General features: G+C 31.9%; 1 protein-coding gene across 13 annotated transcripts in view; it reads right to left on the bottom strand.

Moving 5' to 3' along the window:
• ADGRL3 (adhesion G protein-coupled receptor L3) overlaps positions 1 to 19,248 on the bottom strand; it is a 761,150-nt gene that overhangs the window by 479,505 nt on the left and 262,397 nt on the right. For all 13 annotated transcript variants that reach the window (XM_045834530.1, XM_045834518.1, XM_045834519.1 and 10 more), the window contains exon 3: positions 13,737 to 13,960. In XM_045834530.1, coding sequence (XP_045690486.1) covers positions 13,737 to 13,791 — 55 coding nt within the window. In that variant the 5' untranslated portion in view covers positions 13,792 to 13,960. The remainder of the gene's footprint in view (positions 1 to 13,736; positions 13,961 to 19,248) is intronic.

Below are 19,248 nucleotides of genomic sequence, written 5' to 3'. Positions count from 1 at the left end.
TATATATATATATATATAGTGTATATATGTAAATCAGCCTCCAATATCACTATTTCCCTTTCTTTCTGTACAAAAATCTAAAATTTTATATCTACTTTTAAATTAAAATTTAATTCTTCTTATAATTTAAAATGTGTTTTTTTATTTCTAAGATTAAGCCAATGTCATATTTTTCTTAAATAAAAATTCATAATTTTTGCTTGTTTTATTTTATAATATTCTAGCTCATTCTTCCATACATGTTTTGGTTTATTTCTCTTTTTTTAAGATTTTATTTATTTATTTTTAGAGAGAGAGAGAGAGAGAGAGAAACATCAATGTGTGGTTGCTGGGGGCCGTGGCCTACAACCCAGGCATGTGCCCTGACTGGGAATCGAACCTGTGATGCTTTGGTTCTCAGCCCGCACTCAATCCACTGAGCTATGCAGCCAGGGCTGGTTTATTTCTAATTAAAATCAAAGGTCTACAAAATAAGGCAAAGGCTCAGTAGGTTGTTAAAATGCCTTTGGAAGAAGTTTCCACAAGATGGCTAAGAGATTTTGATTTGATATTCTTTTCTCTTTTTTTTTAAAGATTTTATTTATTTATTTTTAGAGAGGGAATGGAGGGAGAGAGAGAGAAAGAGAGAGAAACATCAATGTGCGGTTGCTGGGGGCCATGGCCTGCAACCCAGGCATGTGCCCTGACTGGGAATCGAACCTGCAACACTTTGGTTCACAGCCCGCACTCAATCCACTGAGCTATGCCAGCCAAGGCAGGATTTGATATTCTTTTCTAAAAAACTATTTTTAATGTCATTGCATCATTAATGTGATGGCTCTGAGTCTATTTTTTATACTATTCTATGATATTGCTATCTATGACTCACTGAATTGTTACAAGTATTCACTAAGCTATTGCGTGCAAAAGTATTTAGCTAACTACAAAGTATTGTGTCAATGCTACAAATTATATTGAAATACAAAATGGTTGATTGATGCATAATGTTGAATCCAACTTCTGAGCCACACTATATACACAGGGCTGTTGAAGAGAGGAAAGAAAAGAGGGAAAGACTATTGTTTAACTCTTTTCTTGTACGTAAAGGCCCGTTTTCCTATCCCGTTTCCTTATGCATACCTGAAAGGCTCTACTTTTCTTTCCAGAACCTTCATTTTGGCCATATAAAAAGATTACATCTTTTCTAACTTCTCTCTAAGGTGTATGTGATAGCTGCTTAATTTCTTTATAGGCTGGGTTGTAATTTCTAACAAAAGTCATAAAAGTTTCAATTTAAGCACATGACTAAGGATGCCACGAGGCCGAAATTACTACATGAAATTTTGAACAGAAAAAAAACTATGTTTCAATCCTGGGCCTTATAAGAATGTTGCTCAATAGTGATTAATTGCCCACCTGTGTATGATGAAGCAACTTTCATAGCATGCCTGGATACCACTCAATTTAACTCAACAGACTCAATCACTAGTCTGAACTGTTTCATTAAGCGTCGATATAGCCTATGTGGATTATCAACTCTCCCTTCAAGATAGGTTCCTCACTCTTTTTCTGTACAACACAATTTGTTACAGTGACATAAAATATATTATGGTTAAGTTTTCAGTCATTACAAGACTGAACAGTCAAGTAATCAAAGTTTCTAAGAATAATGGAAGACTCAAATACTTGGTTATGAGTAAAGCTAAAAGGAACCTTAATTCCTAGTGTTAAAAATAAAAGGAATAACATTGAAAAATTACTTTTAATTGGCGTTCAAGTCTGCATCTTCCAAGTCCTAAAAATAGAAGGAGGAAGTGTGGCTTATTCACTGTAATGGCTGCCTAGATTGTAATATCTCAAACATTTGTTAAAATGAGTAAGCAGAGGGTAAAGCTTCTGTCGTACACATTTATAAATGATAATCTGCTTCTGATAAACAGTACTTTCATTGAAAATAAACAAAATTCACATTATATATCTTATTCATTGAAGAGTGGTGACTAATAGTTTTTCTTTTCTAACTAAAAATGCCTCCCTACCTGAAAATATATTGCAGACTGATTTAAATCCATGGCAACAAAAACAAAATTCTGAAATGTATTATTTGAAGAATACTGACTTTCTTTTAATTACTCTTCCTCCACTCCCCTCTTTAAGAATATAAATTTTTAATGGCATAGGAAACTGTGCTTTTAGAGTGTTGCAAAGTAAATCATTTCTTTCAAAAAATTTATAACTATAGTTACCAAGTACTTTCCCTTAATCACACTTCCAATTATACTTGATGTGTGGGGAAATCCAGTGGAAAAAAAACACATTTTGACAGAATATCTGTCTTGTTAGTGAGTTCTTTTTCCCTATAATTAGTTAATCATAACTGGCATCTCTGAAGATAGTTGAGAAGAATGAAAGCTTTTTATCTTTTTTTTTCCCTGGTAGTAGAGATTTTTACTCCCTTTATTCTCTCCTCAACACACAAACAAAATGAAAGCAACATGCTGGTTAACAAGAAAGCAGATATGTTAACAAGCTCACATGTCAAAATGATCAATTACATTATGTTGGTGGTACACACAGAGTGTGAATATTATTGGACACCTACCTTTACAAATTGGCATAATGTTTTTTTTTTTTTATCTGTGTGCAGAGGTGGGACATCAAGCCTGACTCCTAATGACAGCCTGTGACCTGTAAAACATCTGGACTATCACAGCTATTCCCACTGTCCTGAGCTATTGTGACTAAACTAAAAGGCTTCCTTTTAAGCAAATGCGTATTGTTCCCTGGAGGGGCAGCATCATACTGGCCCATTGCTTTGAATGTTACATATTATTTATCTTCATTATTAAATCATGGGCCCTTAAGGTTTGCATGGTTTCACCAACTTCACTATCAAAGGGGGGAAAGGGTCATTGTTAAATACTCACCACCATTGTTGATTTGTAACGAGAGCTACAGGAAAGAATAGTCCTAATCTAATTGAAGTAGTGTTGAGAATTGCCACTTTCATGACAGAATTCTAACAGCTTGCAGAGAATCAGTAATGTGTGAAAGATGACTGTTTGTTGTTTTTTTAATAAATGTAGAGGTTTTTATAAATTTATGTGATCTAATCATAACTGGATATCGGGATCTTACTTTCCTCACTTCATCTATTTTTCACTAATGCAACAAAATTATTCTGTTTTAAAAATCTTCTGATTCCAACAAAATATTAGTCATTATAAAATGCTACTTTGATTTTGCATGTTATTTTTATCTTTTCATTTAATCAAAACAATGATTTCTCTAATTTAGCTCAATGTATTTCTCCCCTTTAACTTCACATTAAACTAATAATACCAAAGTAAGGTACATGTTTCACTCACTATTCAAGTTTTTCAAACCTGGGTGAATAGTGAACACAGGAATTTTATTGGGCTTACAGTCTAATTAAAAGCAAGAAGCTTGTACTCCGAATAGCTTTCAACACTCTTTAACATTTTTAATGTTGATCTAAGCTTAAAATCTTCATTAGTAACTCATTAAAGACTTAGTTACAGTCCAGTGGGTGAGTCCCAAATATAATGATGGAATGTGTGTACAAATGTGTAGGCTCATAATTAGGGAAACTGTCACAATTGGGGATTAAGAATACACAATGAAGTCTTTGAACAACTCTATGGAGAGTAAGTGACCCCAAGATGGCGTTATATTATAAAATTTGCTTACTATCCAAGTCATTTGTTGTTGTTTTTTTTTTTTTTTTAGTTTTAATTCCAAAAGGTATGTTTTAATGACCACATCCTCCCAGGATTACATGAGTGAGGCTTTGTGTTAGGGCTTTTCTACACATTATTTTACTTAATCCTCACACTATAACAAAAATAAGCCTAATTACCCCTTTAACAAATAAAGAAACTGTGAATCAGATTGGCTAGGTTCATGCATCTTGGAAAAAATAGAATTGGAATTAGATTCTAAGGTTTGAGATCTTTCTTCTCACTCAGCAGAACCATGCAAATTAGGGCTCTAACATATCTTAGATTAGACAGTACTGTAAACTTCAGGGCTTTATGTAAATATTTCTATATATATGGACATCCTTCTCCACTCATAGTTAATTACAGGATGTGTTCAGTATCAATATTTGGAACTCATTATTTTTACTTACTTTCCTCCTAATTTTTTTCCCAAATGGTAATATTTCAAATAAACCCACTTGCCTGAAATAATGCAATTATGCTAGGATTCATGTCATGTAAAACCTCATGTTTTCTTCTGATTTCTTCTCATCTTTGCCTGTAGATGCAATGTGAATAGTCACACATATACAATAAATATGCCTAATAAAGCGACATGATGAATTTCAGAACTTTCTTAAGATGCAGTAGAAGACATCCAGTAGTTTTCCAATATTAAAGACTCAATATTTATAACAGAATTTGAGCAAAAACACAAAATAAAGAAATAAAATGAGGACTTCCAAAGTCTGGAAGAACAAGAATTCAGACTAGAACGAAAATAGAAACTTTTTTGCCACTATAATTAAAGCTTAATGTTCTTTATCATTTTCTTAAAGGGTAGTGATTGTAAGCTACTAGAGGAACAGAGTAAATTACCTTGTTTTGTATATAAATCACTACTATCCAGTTCACATATCATAGTAAAGTTTCAATCACTGACAGTTACTAGTTTTTATCATTATCATAAAAATCTGAATTGATGAACTACTTTTAGGAATCAAATATGTAAGTAAAAGGGCAGGTTGAGTGAGGATAGGAAAAAGGTATATGATTTCAAAGTGAATGTAAAATAGACAAGATTTAAATGGGTGGATCCAGGCAAAATACCTCCCTTAGAATACGCAATCTAAAGAAGTCACACACCTAGATGTATTCTAACAATAATATCCACTAGTCTTTTCTAAAAAAGGCATTTCTATAAAGAACACGTAGAACTCACTAGTGGAAAACTAAAAATCGAGAAAAGATTATATAATATTTCTCCAAGTAAAATATAAGTATGGCCAATGAGCACATGTAAAGAAGCTCAACATCATGATGCAGGAGGGAAGTGCACATCAAACCAGGGGGTAGCATCTATACTAGGGTGGCTGAGAGAAAAAAAACAGTGAGTGCGGGTGACGATGTGGAAGACTGAGAACTCTCATGTTATTGTCAAGAAGGATAACTGTGCAACCACTCTGGAAAACAGTTTTGCAGGTCCTCAGAAAGTTAAACATAGAGTTAACGTGGGATTCAACAATTCCACTCCTAGGAGTATACTGTATACAAAAGAAAAGTAAAAATATGTCTATATTAAAACTTGTAAATAAATTTTAATAACAAAATTACGCAGAATAAAGAAAAAGTGGAAGTAATCTAAATTTCTATCAACTAGTAAGTATAATATGGGATATTCAAAAAATATAACATCATTTGGCAAGAAAGTAGAATTAAGTGTTGATACACATTAGGGTATGCATAAATTTTAATTGTGTTAAGTGAAATGAGCAGATAACAAAAAATGAAAATTTTATAATCCCATTTAGGAAAAACATCCAGAACAGGCAAATCCATTGATACATAAAGTACCAATACAATAGTGTTTGTCAGGGATGTAGTTGAATGGGGAGATTGGGTGTGAGTCATAATGGTATGGGGTTTCTTTTTGGAGGACTAATAATGTTTTAAAATTGATTGTGCTGATAGTTGTAAAATTGCTCACACACTGAAATCTACTGAACTGTACACTTTAAAAGGATGAGTTTTATGGTGTTAAATATATCTCAATAAAGCTGTAAAAATTCAATTTATGCATTAGCCCTGGTAGGTTTGGCTGAGTGGATTGAGTGCCTGCTTGTGAACCAAAGGGTCCCCAGTTGAATTCCCAGTCAGGGCACATGCCTGGTTTGCATGAGGGTCAGGTTCCCAGTAGGGGGTGAGTGAGAGGCAACCACACATTGATGTCTCCCTCTCTCTCTCCCTTTTCCTCTTTAAATATATATATAAATAAGATCTTTTAAAAATTCAATTTATGCATTAAAACGTATTAGTGCCTTAGATTCCTTTTCAAAAAAGCTTTTTGGTGTGTTTTATAATTATCTTCTTCCTCTATCACAAGAGGACTATACTTTTCAGACTATTTCATAGGTGTGACAATGAGACTTCGTTTTGTTTTGTTTTGTGTTGTTTTTGTTTTTTGTAATGGAAATGGAAACAGATATACTGTGCATTACTTCCAAGCATATCCATACAAATTTTCCATCTCCACACTGCTCATTCTTCCTTCCTGTGGACAAGAATGACAATGGCCCTCATAATGACTTTTTATGCCTCATGGCATTAGCCTAGATTCCTGAATAACTATGAGAGCAACAGAATGACACACACCTCCCACCCCTCACCCCCACCCCACACACACACTGACAAGAAACACCTACATGCCTTGGAATGTTTGGCAAACAAGAAATTATTCATAGAAGCCATGATTCGTTTTGCAATCTACTGTGACTACAGCCTAGCTTATCCTATCTAATATATTGTTCAAAAATGGAGATGAATGTAGGTAGCTCAAAGAAGTCTTCCTTTGGAAGCTTCATAATATATAATTTGAAACACGCACACACAATTGATTTGATCCCAACTTTACTTTGTGTTCTAGACACTCGATTTTCTGAGGAGGCATTTCTATCACACTGCAACAGAAATAAATAGACTGCAGTGGTGTTTCAGAAATTTCATTGTTATAATTGATTTTTATGATCAACTGGGTGAGTGCCTTCCTATTCTTCTTTTCATTTCTATTAACTTTTCTCTTGTTTAATATTCAATATACATTTTATACAATATTTTTGTTAAATTTCTAACAGAAAAGTTCACATTGGTATTATGAATGCATCTGTGTAAAAACCTATAGAAACTAATTTGAAATATTTGTGCATTTTGTTGACCTCAGACTTTTCATCCAGGAAAATGGTATATTGCATGTCTTCTTTTATAACCCCCAGGAAAGTTTCAGAGTTTTCATCTCATAGGCTCCAGACATTTCTTGCTATGATGTTTTCAAAGTCATGCATTTCATTGCTGTTTTGACTCAAAATGAGCAATGAAATCAATGAGTTACTTAGTTACAGATAGTATGTATGTGTAAATCACCTAGCTGAATTCAAAGTGGTCTCATCAATTCTAAGGAAGTTAGTATTTCTTGAATCTACTGAATGCATCATCATACTCCTTCAAATATTACTTATATCTTATATTTGAATATTTATCCTTATATGTTGTTTGGTTCCTTATTAGAGTAGCCAAAACTTGTGGAATTCTTTTAAATAAATCACAGTAATAACTAGCAAGGTCATATTGATCATTTCCTATCATCGATATAACATAGTTATTTCAGTTAATTAATTTGAAAAAGAATCATTCTTTAACTTTACATGTCTCAAGATATTTTTTTCCAGGGGTACGAAGATGTAGTCAAATTTACAAACAAGCATGTTCCTTGTGGTGATATTTGTAATGGTAATATGATAATGACTTTCACTGCTGAGCCATCACCATATGGTTAGGTAAACCGTGGTTCCTTCATATGAAACAATATTATAATTTTAAAAAATTTAATGAGAGCTTAGAAATGTCTATGTTTTGAGGTTAAGTCAAATGAAAGGTAAATTTTATTTCTAACAACATTACAATTTAACAAAAATATGTGCACACGGGAAAGCAGGAAAATCTAACAAACATTAATATTAAGTATATCACTGGGTCATGAGATTATTGGATTTTTGCTTTCTAATTTAAATTTCTATGAGGTGAATTACTCTTAAAGTAGGTGACTTTAGTAATGACAAAGGAATATGTGAGACTGTGTTCTTGTACCTGACCAGTAAGCTACATCCTTGACTTCAGGACATTCAAATCTCGACAAACTATAATAGGTGATGACAGGGTGTTTTTGTTCAAAGTCCTGCATCTCTTACTTTTTTAAAGTCTAACTAGTATATTTCTCTTGCAAATCTTTAAGTAACCTAGCTTATTTGATGATTCTTTCACATATGATCATTTTTATTTTTCTGATAGAAAGAACATTTTCTGTATTTAAAGAAACTAATTCTGCTCTGATGGCAATATAGGGAACATATAGATTCAATCAAATCAAAGAAACATGTCATTATTAACAAAATTGGAAGACAAAATTACAATCTATACAAAGATAAGCCACCATTCTTTGAATATTAATATTTAAAAAAAGAAAAAATTTGTGAAGTGATTTTTTTCTAATTCATGTTCTGTCATTAACTTTATTAAACCCATCAACTGATCAATTAAAAAGTAGAGAATGAACTAACTTTATTTTCAACAGGGCCTTATTCTAAACTGCCAAATTAAAACAGATCATCATATAACACATAGTCTCTATTTAGAGGACAAATCAATGAGACCCTCTCCTATTGAATTCCAATTTTTTTGACTGTTTATTAAAGAGTAACTTCCCAATCAGAATGGAGGAAATACATGCATAAAAAGTATACCACAGCTGCTATCTGAAATTAGAAAAGTAAGAGCATTCTTACATTGAGAATGAAAGTAAATAGCAATGCAATAAAGAAGAAAACAGGTAAGTATTTATATATTATATATCCAAGTATTTTAAATTAATTAAGCATCAAGTGCATGATTACCTTACTGCAGCCACAGTCCACCCTGTGTCCAAAAAAAACATTTAAAAAAGACAAAATTGTAGCCTTCCCTATGCAAAGAAGCAAAATATATAAAAACTGAATAGAAGAAAATGCTATTTTACTCCAGGTATACACTAGCCACTCATGACTATCACTACAATAAAAACATGTAACGTGGTTTGCAAGTATGAAAGCAAAAGAAAACTCTTTTCAAATTGCTAACTGCACACCGAGTGTGTAGGGAAGGTTTCTAAACCCATTCTTACAAAGGAAAAGCTATTGGCCATGCATGTTTGTGCTTTATATTGTAGTATCAGAGACTGCATCATTAATTTACAGAACACATACATTTGAAATTCAGTCCTGTGTGTCCAATGAAGATGGTGTTGGATGTCTTGGCAGGAACCACATAGATCATGACCATGACAAAGCATTTTCTGTATAACATATTTGACCATAAAATAGTGATATTACTGCAAACATTACAAATCACCCAGTGTGGCAGTCATTATAAACATATCAAGGATGATTAATTTCTGGAAATCACACAATAACAAAGTGTAGCAGAGCTTAGAAGCCAACCTGGCTTTTTCACACTTAATAAAACATAACTTCATAAAAAAGAATTATATGGTAAGATGTTATATAGTAAAAGTAATTTTCTACTTTCTCAAACTTCATATCTTATTAAAAGTTAAAACATATGAGTAGTATTTTAAATCACTGACACATTAAATAGCATAACTGTTAAAATAGGTTAATAATAAAATGCAAATCACATAAAAAGTACAGTACTAAATATATATGCATCTATTAATTGTTTTGTCACTGTTAAGAACTGTTTATTGTAACTACCCTGTTGAACATAATAAAAATCAGGATAGCCTATAAAGTCCATGAATGTATAAGCACACATGTAACTTTACAGAAAGAAATAGGCTTGCAGAAAAAGGAAACTTATGGTAGTTATAGAAAAAAATATTAAAACCCTATATTCTATGCAAATATACCATAAAAATATTGTTTCCCATAACTCATAGTGAGCTCAAATGATCCTGTTTTCTGCCTTTCCAATAAAGACACAATTTATAAGTACAGTTAAATTAAAATTAGGTATATTTAAAATATCTAAGTACCCCAAACACCTTCTTAGCTCCAAATCCATCGTGGCTTGGGTGGAGTCACAGCCCGACCACGTCTCCTACCCAAGGCCAACACAGGACCACGGTATTCCTCCACAGTCGGCATGAGTCCCAGGTGCCCATATTACCATTGTATAGTGTTCCCCAATTCCACTATTCTCACTTGTTTCCAACAGCATCAGCAGAACCAAAAAAATCCTTTATCTTCATGTAACAGTCATTAGTTAACAGCAAAGAACTGGCCATCTACTTTTGCTGCTTTTCTTTACTTCTGCCAGGTCTCACTGCATGATAGATAAGGGTTTTATGGCTGTACAGGAGGAGGGCACAGTTATGGAAAACAGAAATACAGAGGCACATGGAGACATAGAATATGGACAGAAAAACACAGAACTAGAGACAATTCCTCAATTAAAATAATTGTTTATATATGTATATATTCATAATGTGAATGTACTGATTAATTTTGTTTTTCTATATAAAATACTAGCCTGAATTTCTAGGATGTTGTGAAGGTTATTCAATTAATGTTAATATTATTCAGAATTAGTTCTTTAGCTTGGTTTCTAATTTTATCTATGTAAAGATCGTGCAAAAATGCATCATATACTACTATTTATATATTACTACCACTGACAATTATATACTAGTATCACTGATAATTATACATTATACTTATATTTTTATATACTGACCATTATATACTAAACTTTACAGTATCTACTAAGCTTTGATACATATTGGTTTAATAATAATTTTGTTCAGAGAGTAGTATTTAGAAATTTCTGGCATAACTTGAATGCTGAGGTTTAAGTAGAAAAAGATTCTTTCAATTCTCAGGGCAAGAATAAGGACAATTATTCATGTTCCTTATCAAAGTCTCAGAAGTTTAGCTCTATTTCAAGATAGTTAAGAGTAGAAAAATCAAATACAAGGAAGATTTACCAAATGACAAGCACTGTGTTAGCAGCTACATGTAGTATACTATTTTACCCATTCTTAAAATAACTCTGCATGTAATATATATATATATATATATGGTAGATGAAAAGCAGGCTTATAAACTTTTAAATTACTGTAAGCTCCTGGGGGAAAGAATTAAAAATATTTTTCACAGCCATATTTTTAGCAGCTAGCACAGATTTATGACGCACAGTGGGTGAACCGGTATTAGTAACTAGTTTACCTAGTGAAAGGGTTACAGTGCTAGCAGGTGGCAGAGTTGGAATTTTATCTCAGGTTTGTCAGACTTCAAAGCTCACTCTGTCTGCGCCCATATGATGGAAGGGACGGGTGATCTGGACTTCTGCCTCACCTCTCCCAAATGACCAGAAGAGTTGTTACAGGATTTTCTGTTGGGAAGAATGGCCTTGATAGAAATTGATTATCTACTGACAGTCAGACTGAAGCTCACAAAACCCCTTGATTTTAAATCCCCTCTGAATCCCTTAATAGCTGTGTAATATTAGTCAAGTTTACCACTCAATAATTCAATATTTTTACCATAAAAAGTTAATGATAAAGACTATAATAATAAATGTTGAAACCATAAGAATGTTGTGTGAATTAATTGTACCAATGCATCTAAAGTGCATGGCTATAAAATCATCATTATTTACTCAAGAGAAAATTATAGCTACTCAGGTCATACCCAGAAAAGTTAGTTGTCTATGGTCAGGAGGGACAGACTAAATAAATAATATAGTGTATATATTCATTTCCCCTTGAGCATCAATATCAAAACAAACACGTCTCATGGTAAGATTATTTCTGAGCTAATCCCTGGTTGTTAAAATCTACTGGAACTAAAAGTAGAGGGACAGATAGTACGATGAAGGAAATTAACATGTTTAAGTACTTAATATTCATCATGTATTGTGCTAGAATTTTTACACATGCTATTTCTTCAATCCATAAAAGAACCTTATGAGTAGAGCATTTCTATAACATCAAAAATCTAACTAAAATCATCTTTAGACATATATAAGCTTGGCCATAAAGGGTGTTTAGTTCTTTCCTTAAAATAAAAGACATGTTTTTCATTTTCACCAATAACTTTATTGACTTGGATATTTTGAGAATGTCAGCTAACTCCTGCTATTGGCTTCTAGTGGGTAGAGGCCAGGGGTGCTGTTAAACATCTATGAATGCATAAGACAGCCCCACAGCATATAATTGTTTGGCCAAAATGTCTGTAGTACCAAGAAACTTTGCAAACCACTTTTGACATGTTCAATCAGTCACAGTACCTTCTCCATACACTGCATGAATCTTTTTGTGTGGTTTCAGTTGCATTTTTACCTTTATTGAAATAATGAAGCATAATATGCCAAAAATGTTGCATATTTTCTTCCATCTTCAAAATTAAAATGCCTGCATAAAAACTCAACAATTTGGATTTTTATAATTACACACTGATAAAACAGCTATCATAGTATAATCTAACAAAATCATTTCAAAAAGTTAAAGACAAATAAGCTCTACCAGAGTGATCGCAGGGAAAAAAAACTAAGTGGACTTTTTGGCCAGTCCAAAAGATAATGAGAAAAGTACATATTTAAAGTGCCATAATTATTTGATTGTCCCATGTCACAAAATGTTTTATGTTCCCAAGTGTGTGAATGTTTAAGTACTTCACCAGTACATAAGTTAAGTAAACATTTTGAAATTTTTGACAAAATTTATAGTTTATGGTTTTATAATTTTACTTTCATTAAAAAAAAGTACTACCCTATATTATAGTGATCTGTTAGATGTAAATGTGTGAAATCAGGGGAACTTTAGAGAACAACTCAAAAGAGACAAGTTACTTTATCCAGTTCTTACAATGACAGCAGAATGCAGTTCAATTTGAAACTCAGGAACATAGGCCAAATTTGGAACTGCATCCTAATGAAATACAATAGATTTCCATAATCAATTAAAAACCAAAAGTAAATGAAAGAGGCTTAAAATTCATTTCAGCCACATGATGCATTATGATATTCTGAGACCTCTTAAGCACTGGTAAGTACAGTTGTGTTCTTTGCTTCAATTACCATGAACATATGTAAAAAATGATGAATAATTACCATGAATCTATGAGATAGTGGCTATATTATACCATTTTCTTCTTAGCGCAAAACCAATGGTAATTAGTAAAAATCTTTAAATTGTGAAAAAGGAACCTACATGTAGACTTTACCTTGCCAGTTTTTATTGAGATTCAGGGAATGTTATGTACTAAGCTGCACAGAAATTGTCTTACATACTCACTAAACTGTCATATGTTTTATAACATTTACAAAGGCATATGATTTCTCACATATTTGTGTTGTCAGCACCAACATGTTTAAATAAACAAGGTTTACAGTCTTTTATGAGTATATTAGCATGTATCTATAAAATTACCTTTCTGTATTTGCTTATATTTTGATGTGTTTATTTCTATTTTGCATTGAAAGGTATATGACAAAAATAATTTTCCTTTAATGAGAGGTTAGTTTTTAGTCTATGTATTAAAGATTAAACAGAATAGTAAAGACTCACAAACAAATGATTACCTGGTTTGGGAAATCAGATTTTGAGGGTGATTTCTTTCAAACGTTCATACTTACTACATAAAAAATAATTTTAATTATAAAAATATATAAGTGAAAAAATTCACAATGAGTAATATAGTTTAATGATTCAGCTGAATTTTCCTAAGTGTAGTATAAATAAAGAATAAAATACCCAAGTGTTTTTTTTTAAACCTTTGGTTATACATACATTTCAAAAGTTACCTTAAAAATTAAATTCAAACTCATATTTATTGCAGCTTATGATTCACATTGTGGCCATTTACTCTAACTTCTATTAACATAGGGTAGGCAAAGGCTGCAAAATTCTAGAGCAAAAATTTAAAGAAAGGGGAGCAGTATAACTGAGACAACATTAAGCATCACACAAAAACTAATTAAAGGCCTTACCGTGAACTATTGGTGCTGAGAGCATCATGAAGACAAGTAGCTGTGACAGCCACATGGTTGTGTGGTTGAGCGTGAAAGTGCCTCAAGAGTGTTGGAAATGTGTAACAAAGGAGTGTTTCGGGTTCCTCTTCTGTATTGCAAGACCGATGATTTAAAAAAAATTAAAACCCCAAAAAAAGAAATATTCCTCAAAAACAGAAACACCAATATCCCAAATCCGAATCCTGCAAACAAGAAAAAAAAAGAGGTGATCAAATAGAGGTTTTCTTAATTCATTGAAAATTTGTTTCCTCATGAAAATATGTTATACCTCCTCATTTCATTTTAAAGAGTACAGGATTTATATATAAAAATGAATAAATTACCTAAGTGACAATACTTATGTGCATATTAACAGTGGTTATTTCCCAGACCCCAAAGAGACTGAAATGAAAAACTCAGTATCACTGGACATATTAATGTAAATAATTATATTAATTTTAGTAACTAATTTGTATAATTCATTAATATGTATAGACATATTTGGCACTTATTATGTATAAATATTTTCTACAAATGTAATTTTTACTAACTTTACTAAAACATTCATTCATTATCATTACTAGGAGCCTAATTTCTTTATTAGTTTTGAGAGAGAGAGAGAGAAACATTGATTTGTTGTTCCACTTATTTATGAATCCACAGGGAAGGAGCCCCCAACCTTGGCTTATCAGGGTGAGTCTCCACCCAACTGAGCATCCAGCCATGGTGATTACTCTGAATTTAAAATAAAAAAGTTAAACATATGACTTTTACTTTCATTCTCGGTCCTGGTATTCATTGAGAAATCATTCTACATATTAACTACATTGCCGTTAGAAGCATCTTTGTAAGTAAATCTGTGAAGATCACAGATTTACATTAATTAATTATGCTCAAACATAATTAATCAATTCAGCAGCAGTTTATAGAGTACTCACTGAAATACAAAGCACTGGACTAGGAAAACATAGAATATTGATTAAAATATGTAACACCTTCTCCAGGATCTTACAACTCAAGATGAAAAAACTTGCTTAAAAGCATTAAATACATTCATGGGAGGCATTAAAATTTTTAAGCATTAAAAAAGTGACATTAGTGAATCAAACTGATATACCTGCCTCCCCCTAAGTATGCACAGATTTATCTTAGAGAACACAAATGCTGAGGGAACATGACCAAATTTTGATGATCCTGTCTCTCCCAGAACCTTTAAATTCAATAAACCATGCAGGGACCACATCTTCCTTCTGCCCCCCTCTCCTTTGTACTCTGATGATTAATATATATTTCAGGTCACTTCATATTTTGAGTATGAATTCATTTTTTTCTGTAAAGGGGTATTAAAAATAGAGATAATTTACTGAAGACTGTATTATAATCCTCATTTTGACAATATAAATTTGAAACTATTTCTGAAGTACTTGCATAGGTTATAAGGCAAAATTACACATATTTGTCTGAATTCCTGGCACTGTTGTGCATAACACGGGAGTTAAGAGCATAGACTCTGGGTCAACATCACCCTATCTCAGTGACTAACTCTTCCAGTACTGTAATCTTGGGTTAGTCATTTAAGCCCTCAGAGTATCAATTTCCTATTGTTTAATGGGAAATAGTGATATTACTTAATCCATATGGTTATATGAACATTCAATAAGCTAACATTTATAATTTTCAGTTATATAAAAATATATATTTCCCAGAAGAGTGTACCATATAATAAGTGCTATATGTATTACCAATTATACATTGCATTAGTTTTCAATTTTATCCTTTTAGCATGTAAGAACAAGATCATTTGATAGTCTAGCTAAAAAATATTTACTGTCACTAGTTTTTAGATGCATTCCAAGAGCTATAAATTTAAACACAAAGGATATCAAAAAATCCCCCATCTCACAGATTTTATTTAAAAAATGAAGTTCATAATAGACACATTCAGAGTATTTTACTCTTACAAACAGGAAAAGCATTAACAGGAAAAAAATGTGATTTAGATAAAAACAAAACTATGTGGAAAGGATCATATGCCACATTTTCATTTCATTTTCTCTTATTCACTCCCTGACTCACAAAATACATGGAGAACTTATTTGTTGTAATTATATAATTCGTTTTGAAAATAAATTTTGAAAGAAATTGCTAATTCAAAACAACATTATTTACCATGCACATAATAATTAATGGACATTTAAAGAATACTTAAACTGATTGGTAGATCAACAAGCAAACCGTACCCCCCACCCTCAACATTCAGGTATTGTTTCTTTTTTCTCTATGGCCCCTGAGTTTGTGAGTGTTAAAAACTGACATCAGTGGATGTGTGTATACCTACAGACCCATATACAATTACATAAATACATGCAAATAAGATAAATACATACAGAACTGTTTAGCTACTGAAAAATTATGGGTAGCCATCCAGGTAAATTATTGATTCATTATCCCAAAAATATACACTAAATATTCTTGAAAATGCAAATGAAGTAGAGCAATTTTTGTAACAACTCACACTGTAGTCTGAAAAACACAACACAGGAAATGAAGTCACATAAAAAAAGAGAATAATGAACATTTCTTTATTATGTATCATCCACCAAACAATATTCTAGAAATTAAATAATTTTCTGATTTAATTATCCATTCAAATATGTAAAGTAGAAAATACTGGCTCACATTTACTGAAGTGGAAAGTTTGATGTTATGCAGCAACAATTTCAAACCAAATGTCTGACTCGAATATCAGTGCTCTTTTCTATTTATATAGTAGAAATAAACAAGGAACTGTATGATAGTAATATGTTTATTAGTTGTACAAAGGAGGGAAACAGTGTAGCAAGTTTCTGGATAAAATTAGGTCTTGCTGAAATACTTTCTTTGTAAAAAGAGGAGAACCTGAACAGCATAAAAATTGGAAAGAAAAAGTAGAAAAAATGCAGGTTTATAGTTTATAAAGCATAATTATACAGTTCCCTTTGGAGCTTCAGGGAATATTATTCTCAGAGAGAAATACGAGTATTGCTATTGTGAAGTTTGACTTTAGTGAAAACCAGAATAGTTTATTTTATAAGATATATAGTTTCACATTGATGAAGCAATAGGAGAAAGTTATCTTATTAAAAAGGAAAGAAATTTCATACGTATCACTTATAATGGTTTAAGATTGCAGAAAAAGCATAAAGGCACCTCTCCCATGATATTTTACCTTTGATTTCGGCATAAGTATTTGTTTTCCTGATTATTGTGTAAATTGAGGTGGAAAAAATAATTTGGAGGAACCAAAGCTATTATTTGAGAAGGGTAACATTCTCTCACATTGTGGCCTCAGGGCCCGCCTATCTCTCACACACAGCCCCAAAATAATGTGCTAATTTGGGAGCATGTATAATAAAATTACACCACTTAAACTACCTAAATTTTACTAGATAAGTGAAAAACAAGATTGCTCATAACCTATAGGAAGAAAAACCCTCACTCTTTGAATACTAACATTAAAAAATAAGAAAAATTTCTGGAATTTTCCCCCAATGTATGTGTTGTCATTAGCTTTACCAAACCAATCAGTTTTCATACAAAAGGGATCTTCACTCAACTCATTTCTAAAACCTAGCTCTTCAAAAACACAGAAAAGGAGGAAAAAGAAATGAGAAAAAGCATTAGAGACTCATTTAGTTGCATGACAAGATAATTGCTCATGAAAAAAAGACTTACTAAAGATATAAAGCATTTAACAAGTGAATTTCAAGAAAATTCCCATCTCCAATACATCTGTTTGAGCCTTCTCTGTGTAGAATGCTCTGTGCTGATGTTGATGAACACAATGGGGAGAGCGTGGCTACAGGTCTGAAATGCGACCGCCGTTTTCAAAGGACTTGCAGTGAAATATGAATGCCAAATAGTATGCTCACCAATAAATCACGCTGCTGTGCAAAATGCGAAATGTGTTATGTGAGATGTTCTAGAAACAGAAAGTTAAAAAAAGATGACAGGTTTTCTTTTGTGTGCAAAGCAAGGGATTTAAACTCATGCAGACCTAATATTCTGGTGCTGGCAAAGTCGCACACCTCTCTAAATCTCTGTTTCTTCAACTTTAAGATAGCAAACAATATTCACCTTTTAGGTTGACTTTGAGCATTAGAGATAAGGTACTTCATTGCCTGATGCAGAGGCTGTCACATGATTGCGCATGTCTGTCAGTACAAGTCTGTTATTCACCAACTTCCTTTGTTTCCTGTATTTTGCCAAACTGACAAAGATCATATGCCCCCCATACCTCCCTCACATAGATGTTTGGGAAATTAACATGGGTGTCTAGACATGTACAGTTTCCCTGAAAATTCTAGAGATGAATGACTCATACTAAATATGAGACTTTATAAAGGATTTTCAGTATTTTGTTTAAAATATACTTTATTACTTATGCCATTAATATCCATTAAGAAATAAACATAGTAATACTTTAAAATTATTCTCAAAATATGGCATTTCTAACTTTTATCAAAGATAATCACAATATGGAAGTTTAGCCTTATTACCCTAAGCCAAGCTTGGAAGGAATATATTTCTAATGCAGCCCTTGCCTGGGAACTTGAAGTTTATATGTCCTCAAATAAAACTACCTAACTTCACTATTCCTCACAATATTCAAAACTAAAAAGTAAGATTAAAGTATCCTAATTTGCATCATTCATATTTAAGATTATTATTATGAACCTGTGTGATTTAAGTCAAGTTCACTAAATATATTTTAAATCAAAAAATGAAAAAAATTCTACAAACATATGGGAAACCACTTATTTGTTATATTTAGACCAAATTTCATTCATATCTAGTACTGTTATACACTAAAATTATTTGAATTACATCTCTTATTGCTGAATTTAAGACATTGATTTTACTTTGGGGGAACTCTCACATTAAATTCTGGTGTCATAATTTGTTTTTTCCTGCACATATCCTTCATATCAAATCATGTTTGAAAACTTCTATTTTTATTTTATATTTATTCCCTTTCTACACTCTAAATAGACATTAATATTAAAGTCTGTATGCCACTCAGGTTGAAATTGTTCCCTTCATTTTAGCTATTCTTAATCACATTTCTGTAAAATAACTTATTCTAAATATCTTCCCAGACTGTATGTTATTGTATCTTTCTCCTCATAATAACCTTGAGAAGATACTTTAATATCTTCATTATAACATTTTTAAACTTTCTGACACAAATTCTAATTACAAAGTTTATTCCATATAGACTTTATATGTTTTAATTTTATATTTTATTCTGCATCTTCACTTGTTTTTGTCATATAAGTCTTCTTGGAGATCATTTACTTTTACATAATTGGAACCTGCCAAATGTATAAAATGCCATGTGGTACTCTTTTAATTATTAATTAGTATGCAGTTCTATAACTCCATTGCTGACTGTAATACTGTAATTTTCCAATTCATGTTTTCTTTTTCACATTTAGAGAACTTATAGCTA

The sequence above is a fragment of the Phyllostomus hastatus genome, unplaced genomic scaffold (assembly GCF_019186645.2).
Source record: "Phyllostomus hastatus isolate PE091 unplaced genomic scaffold, TTU_PhHast_1.1 phas_contig_196, whole genome shotgun sequence".
Lineage (NCBI taxonomy): Eukaryota > Metazoa > Chordata > Mammalia > Chiroptera > Phyllostomidae > Phyllostomus > Phyllostomus hastatus.
The sequence above is the reverse complement of the archived record's forward strand: the minus strand, read 5'-3'. Positions and strand labels throughout refer to the sequence as shown.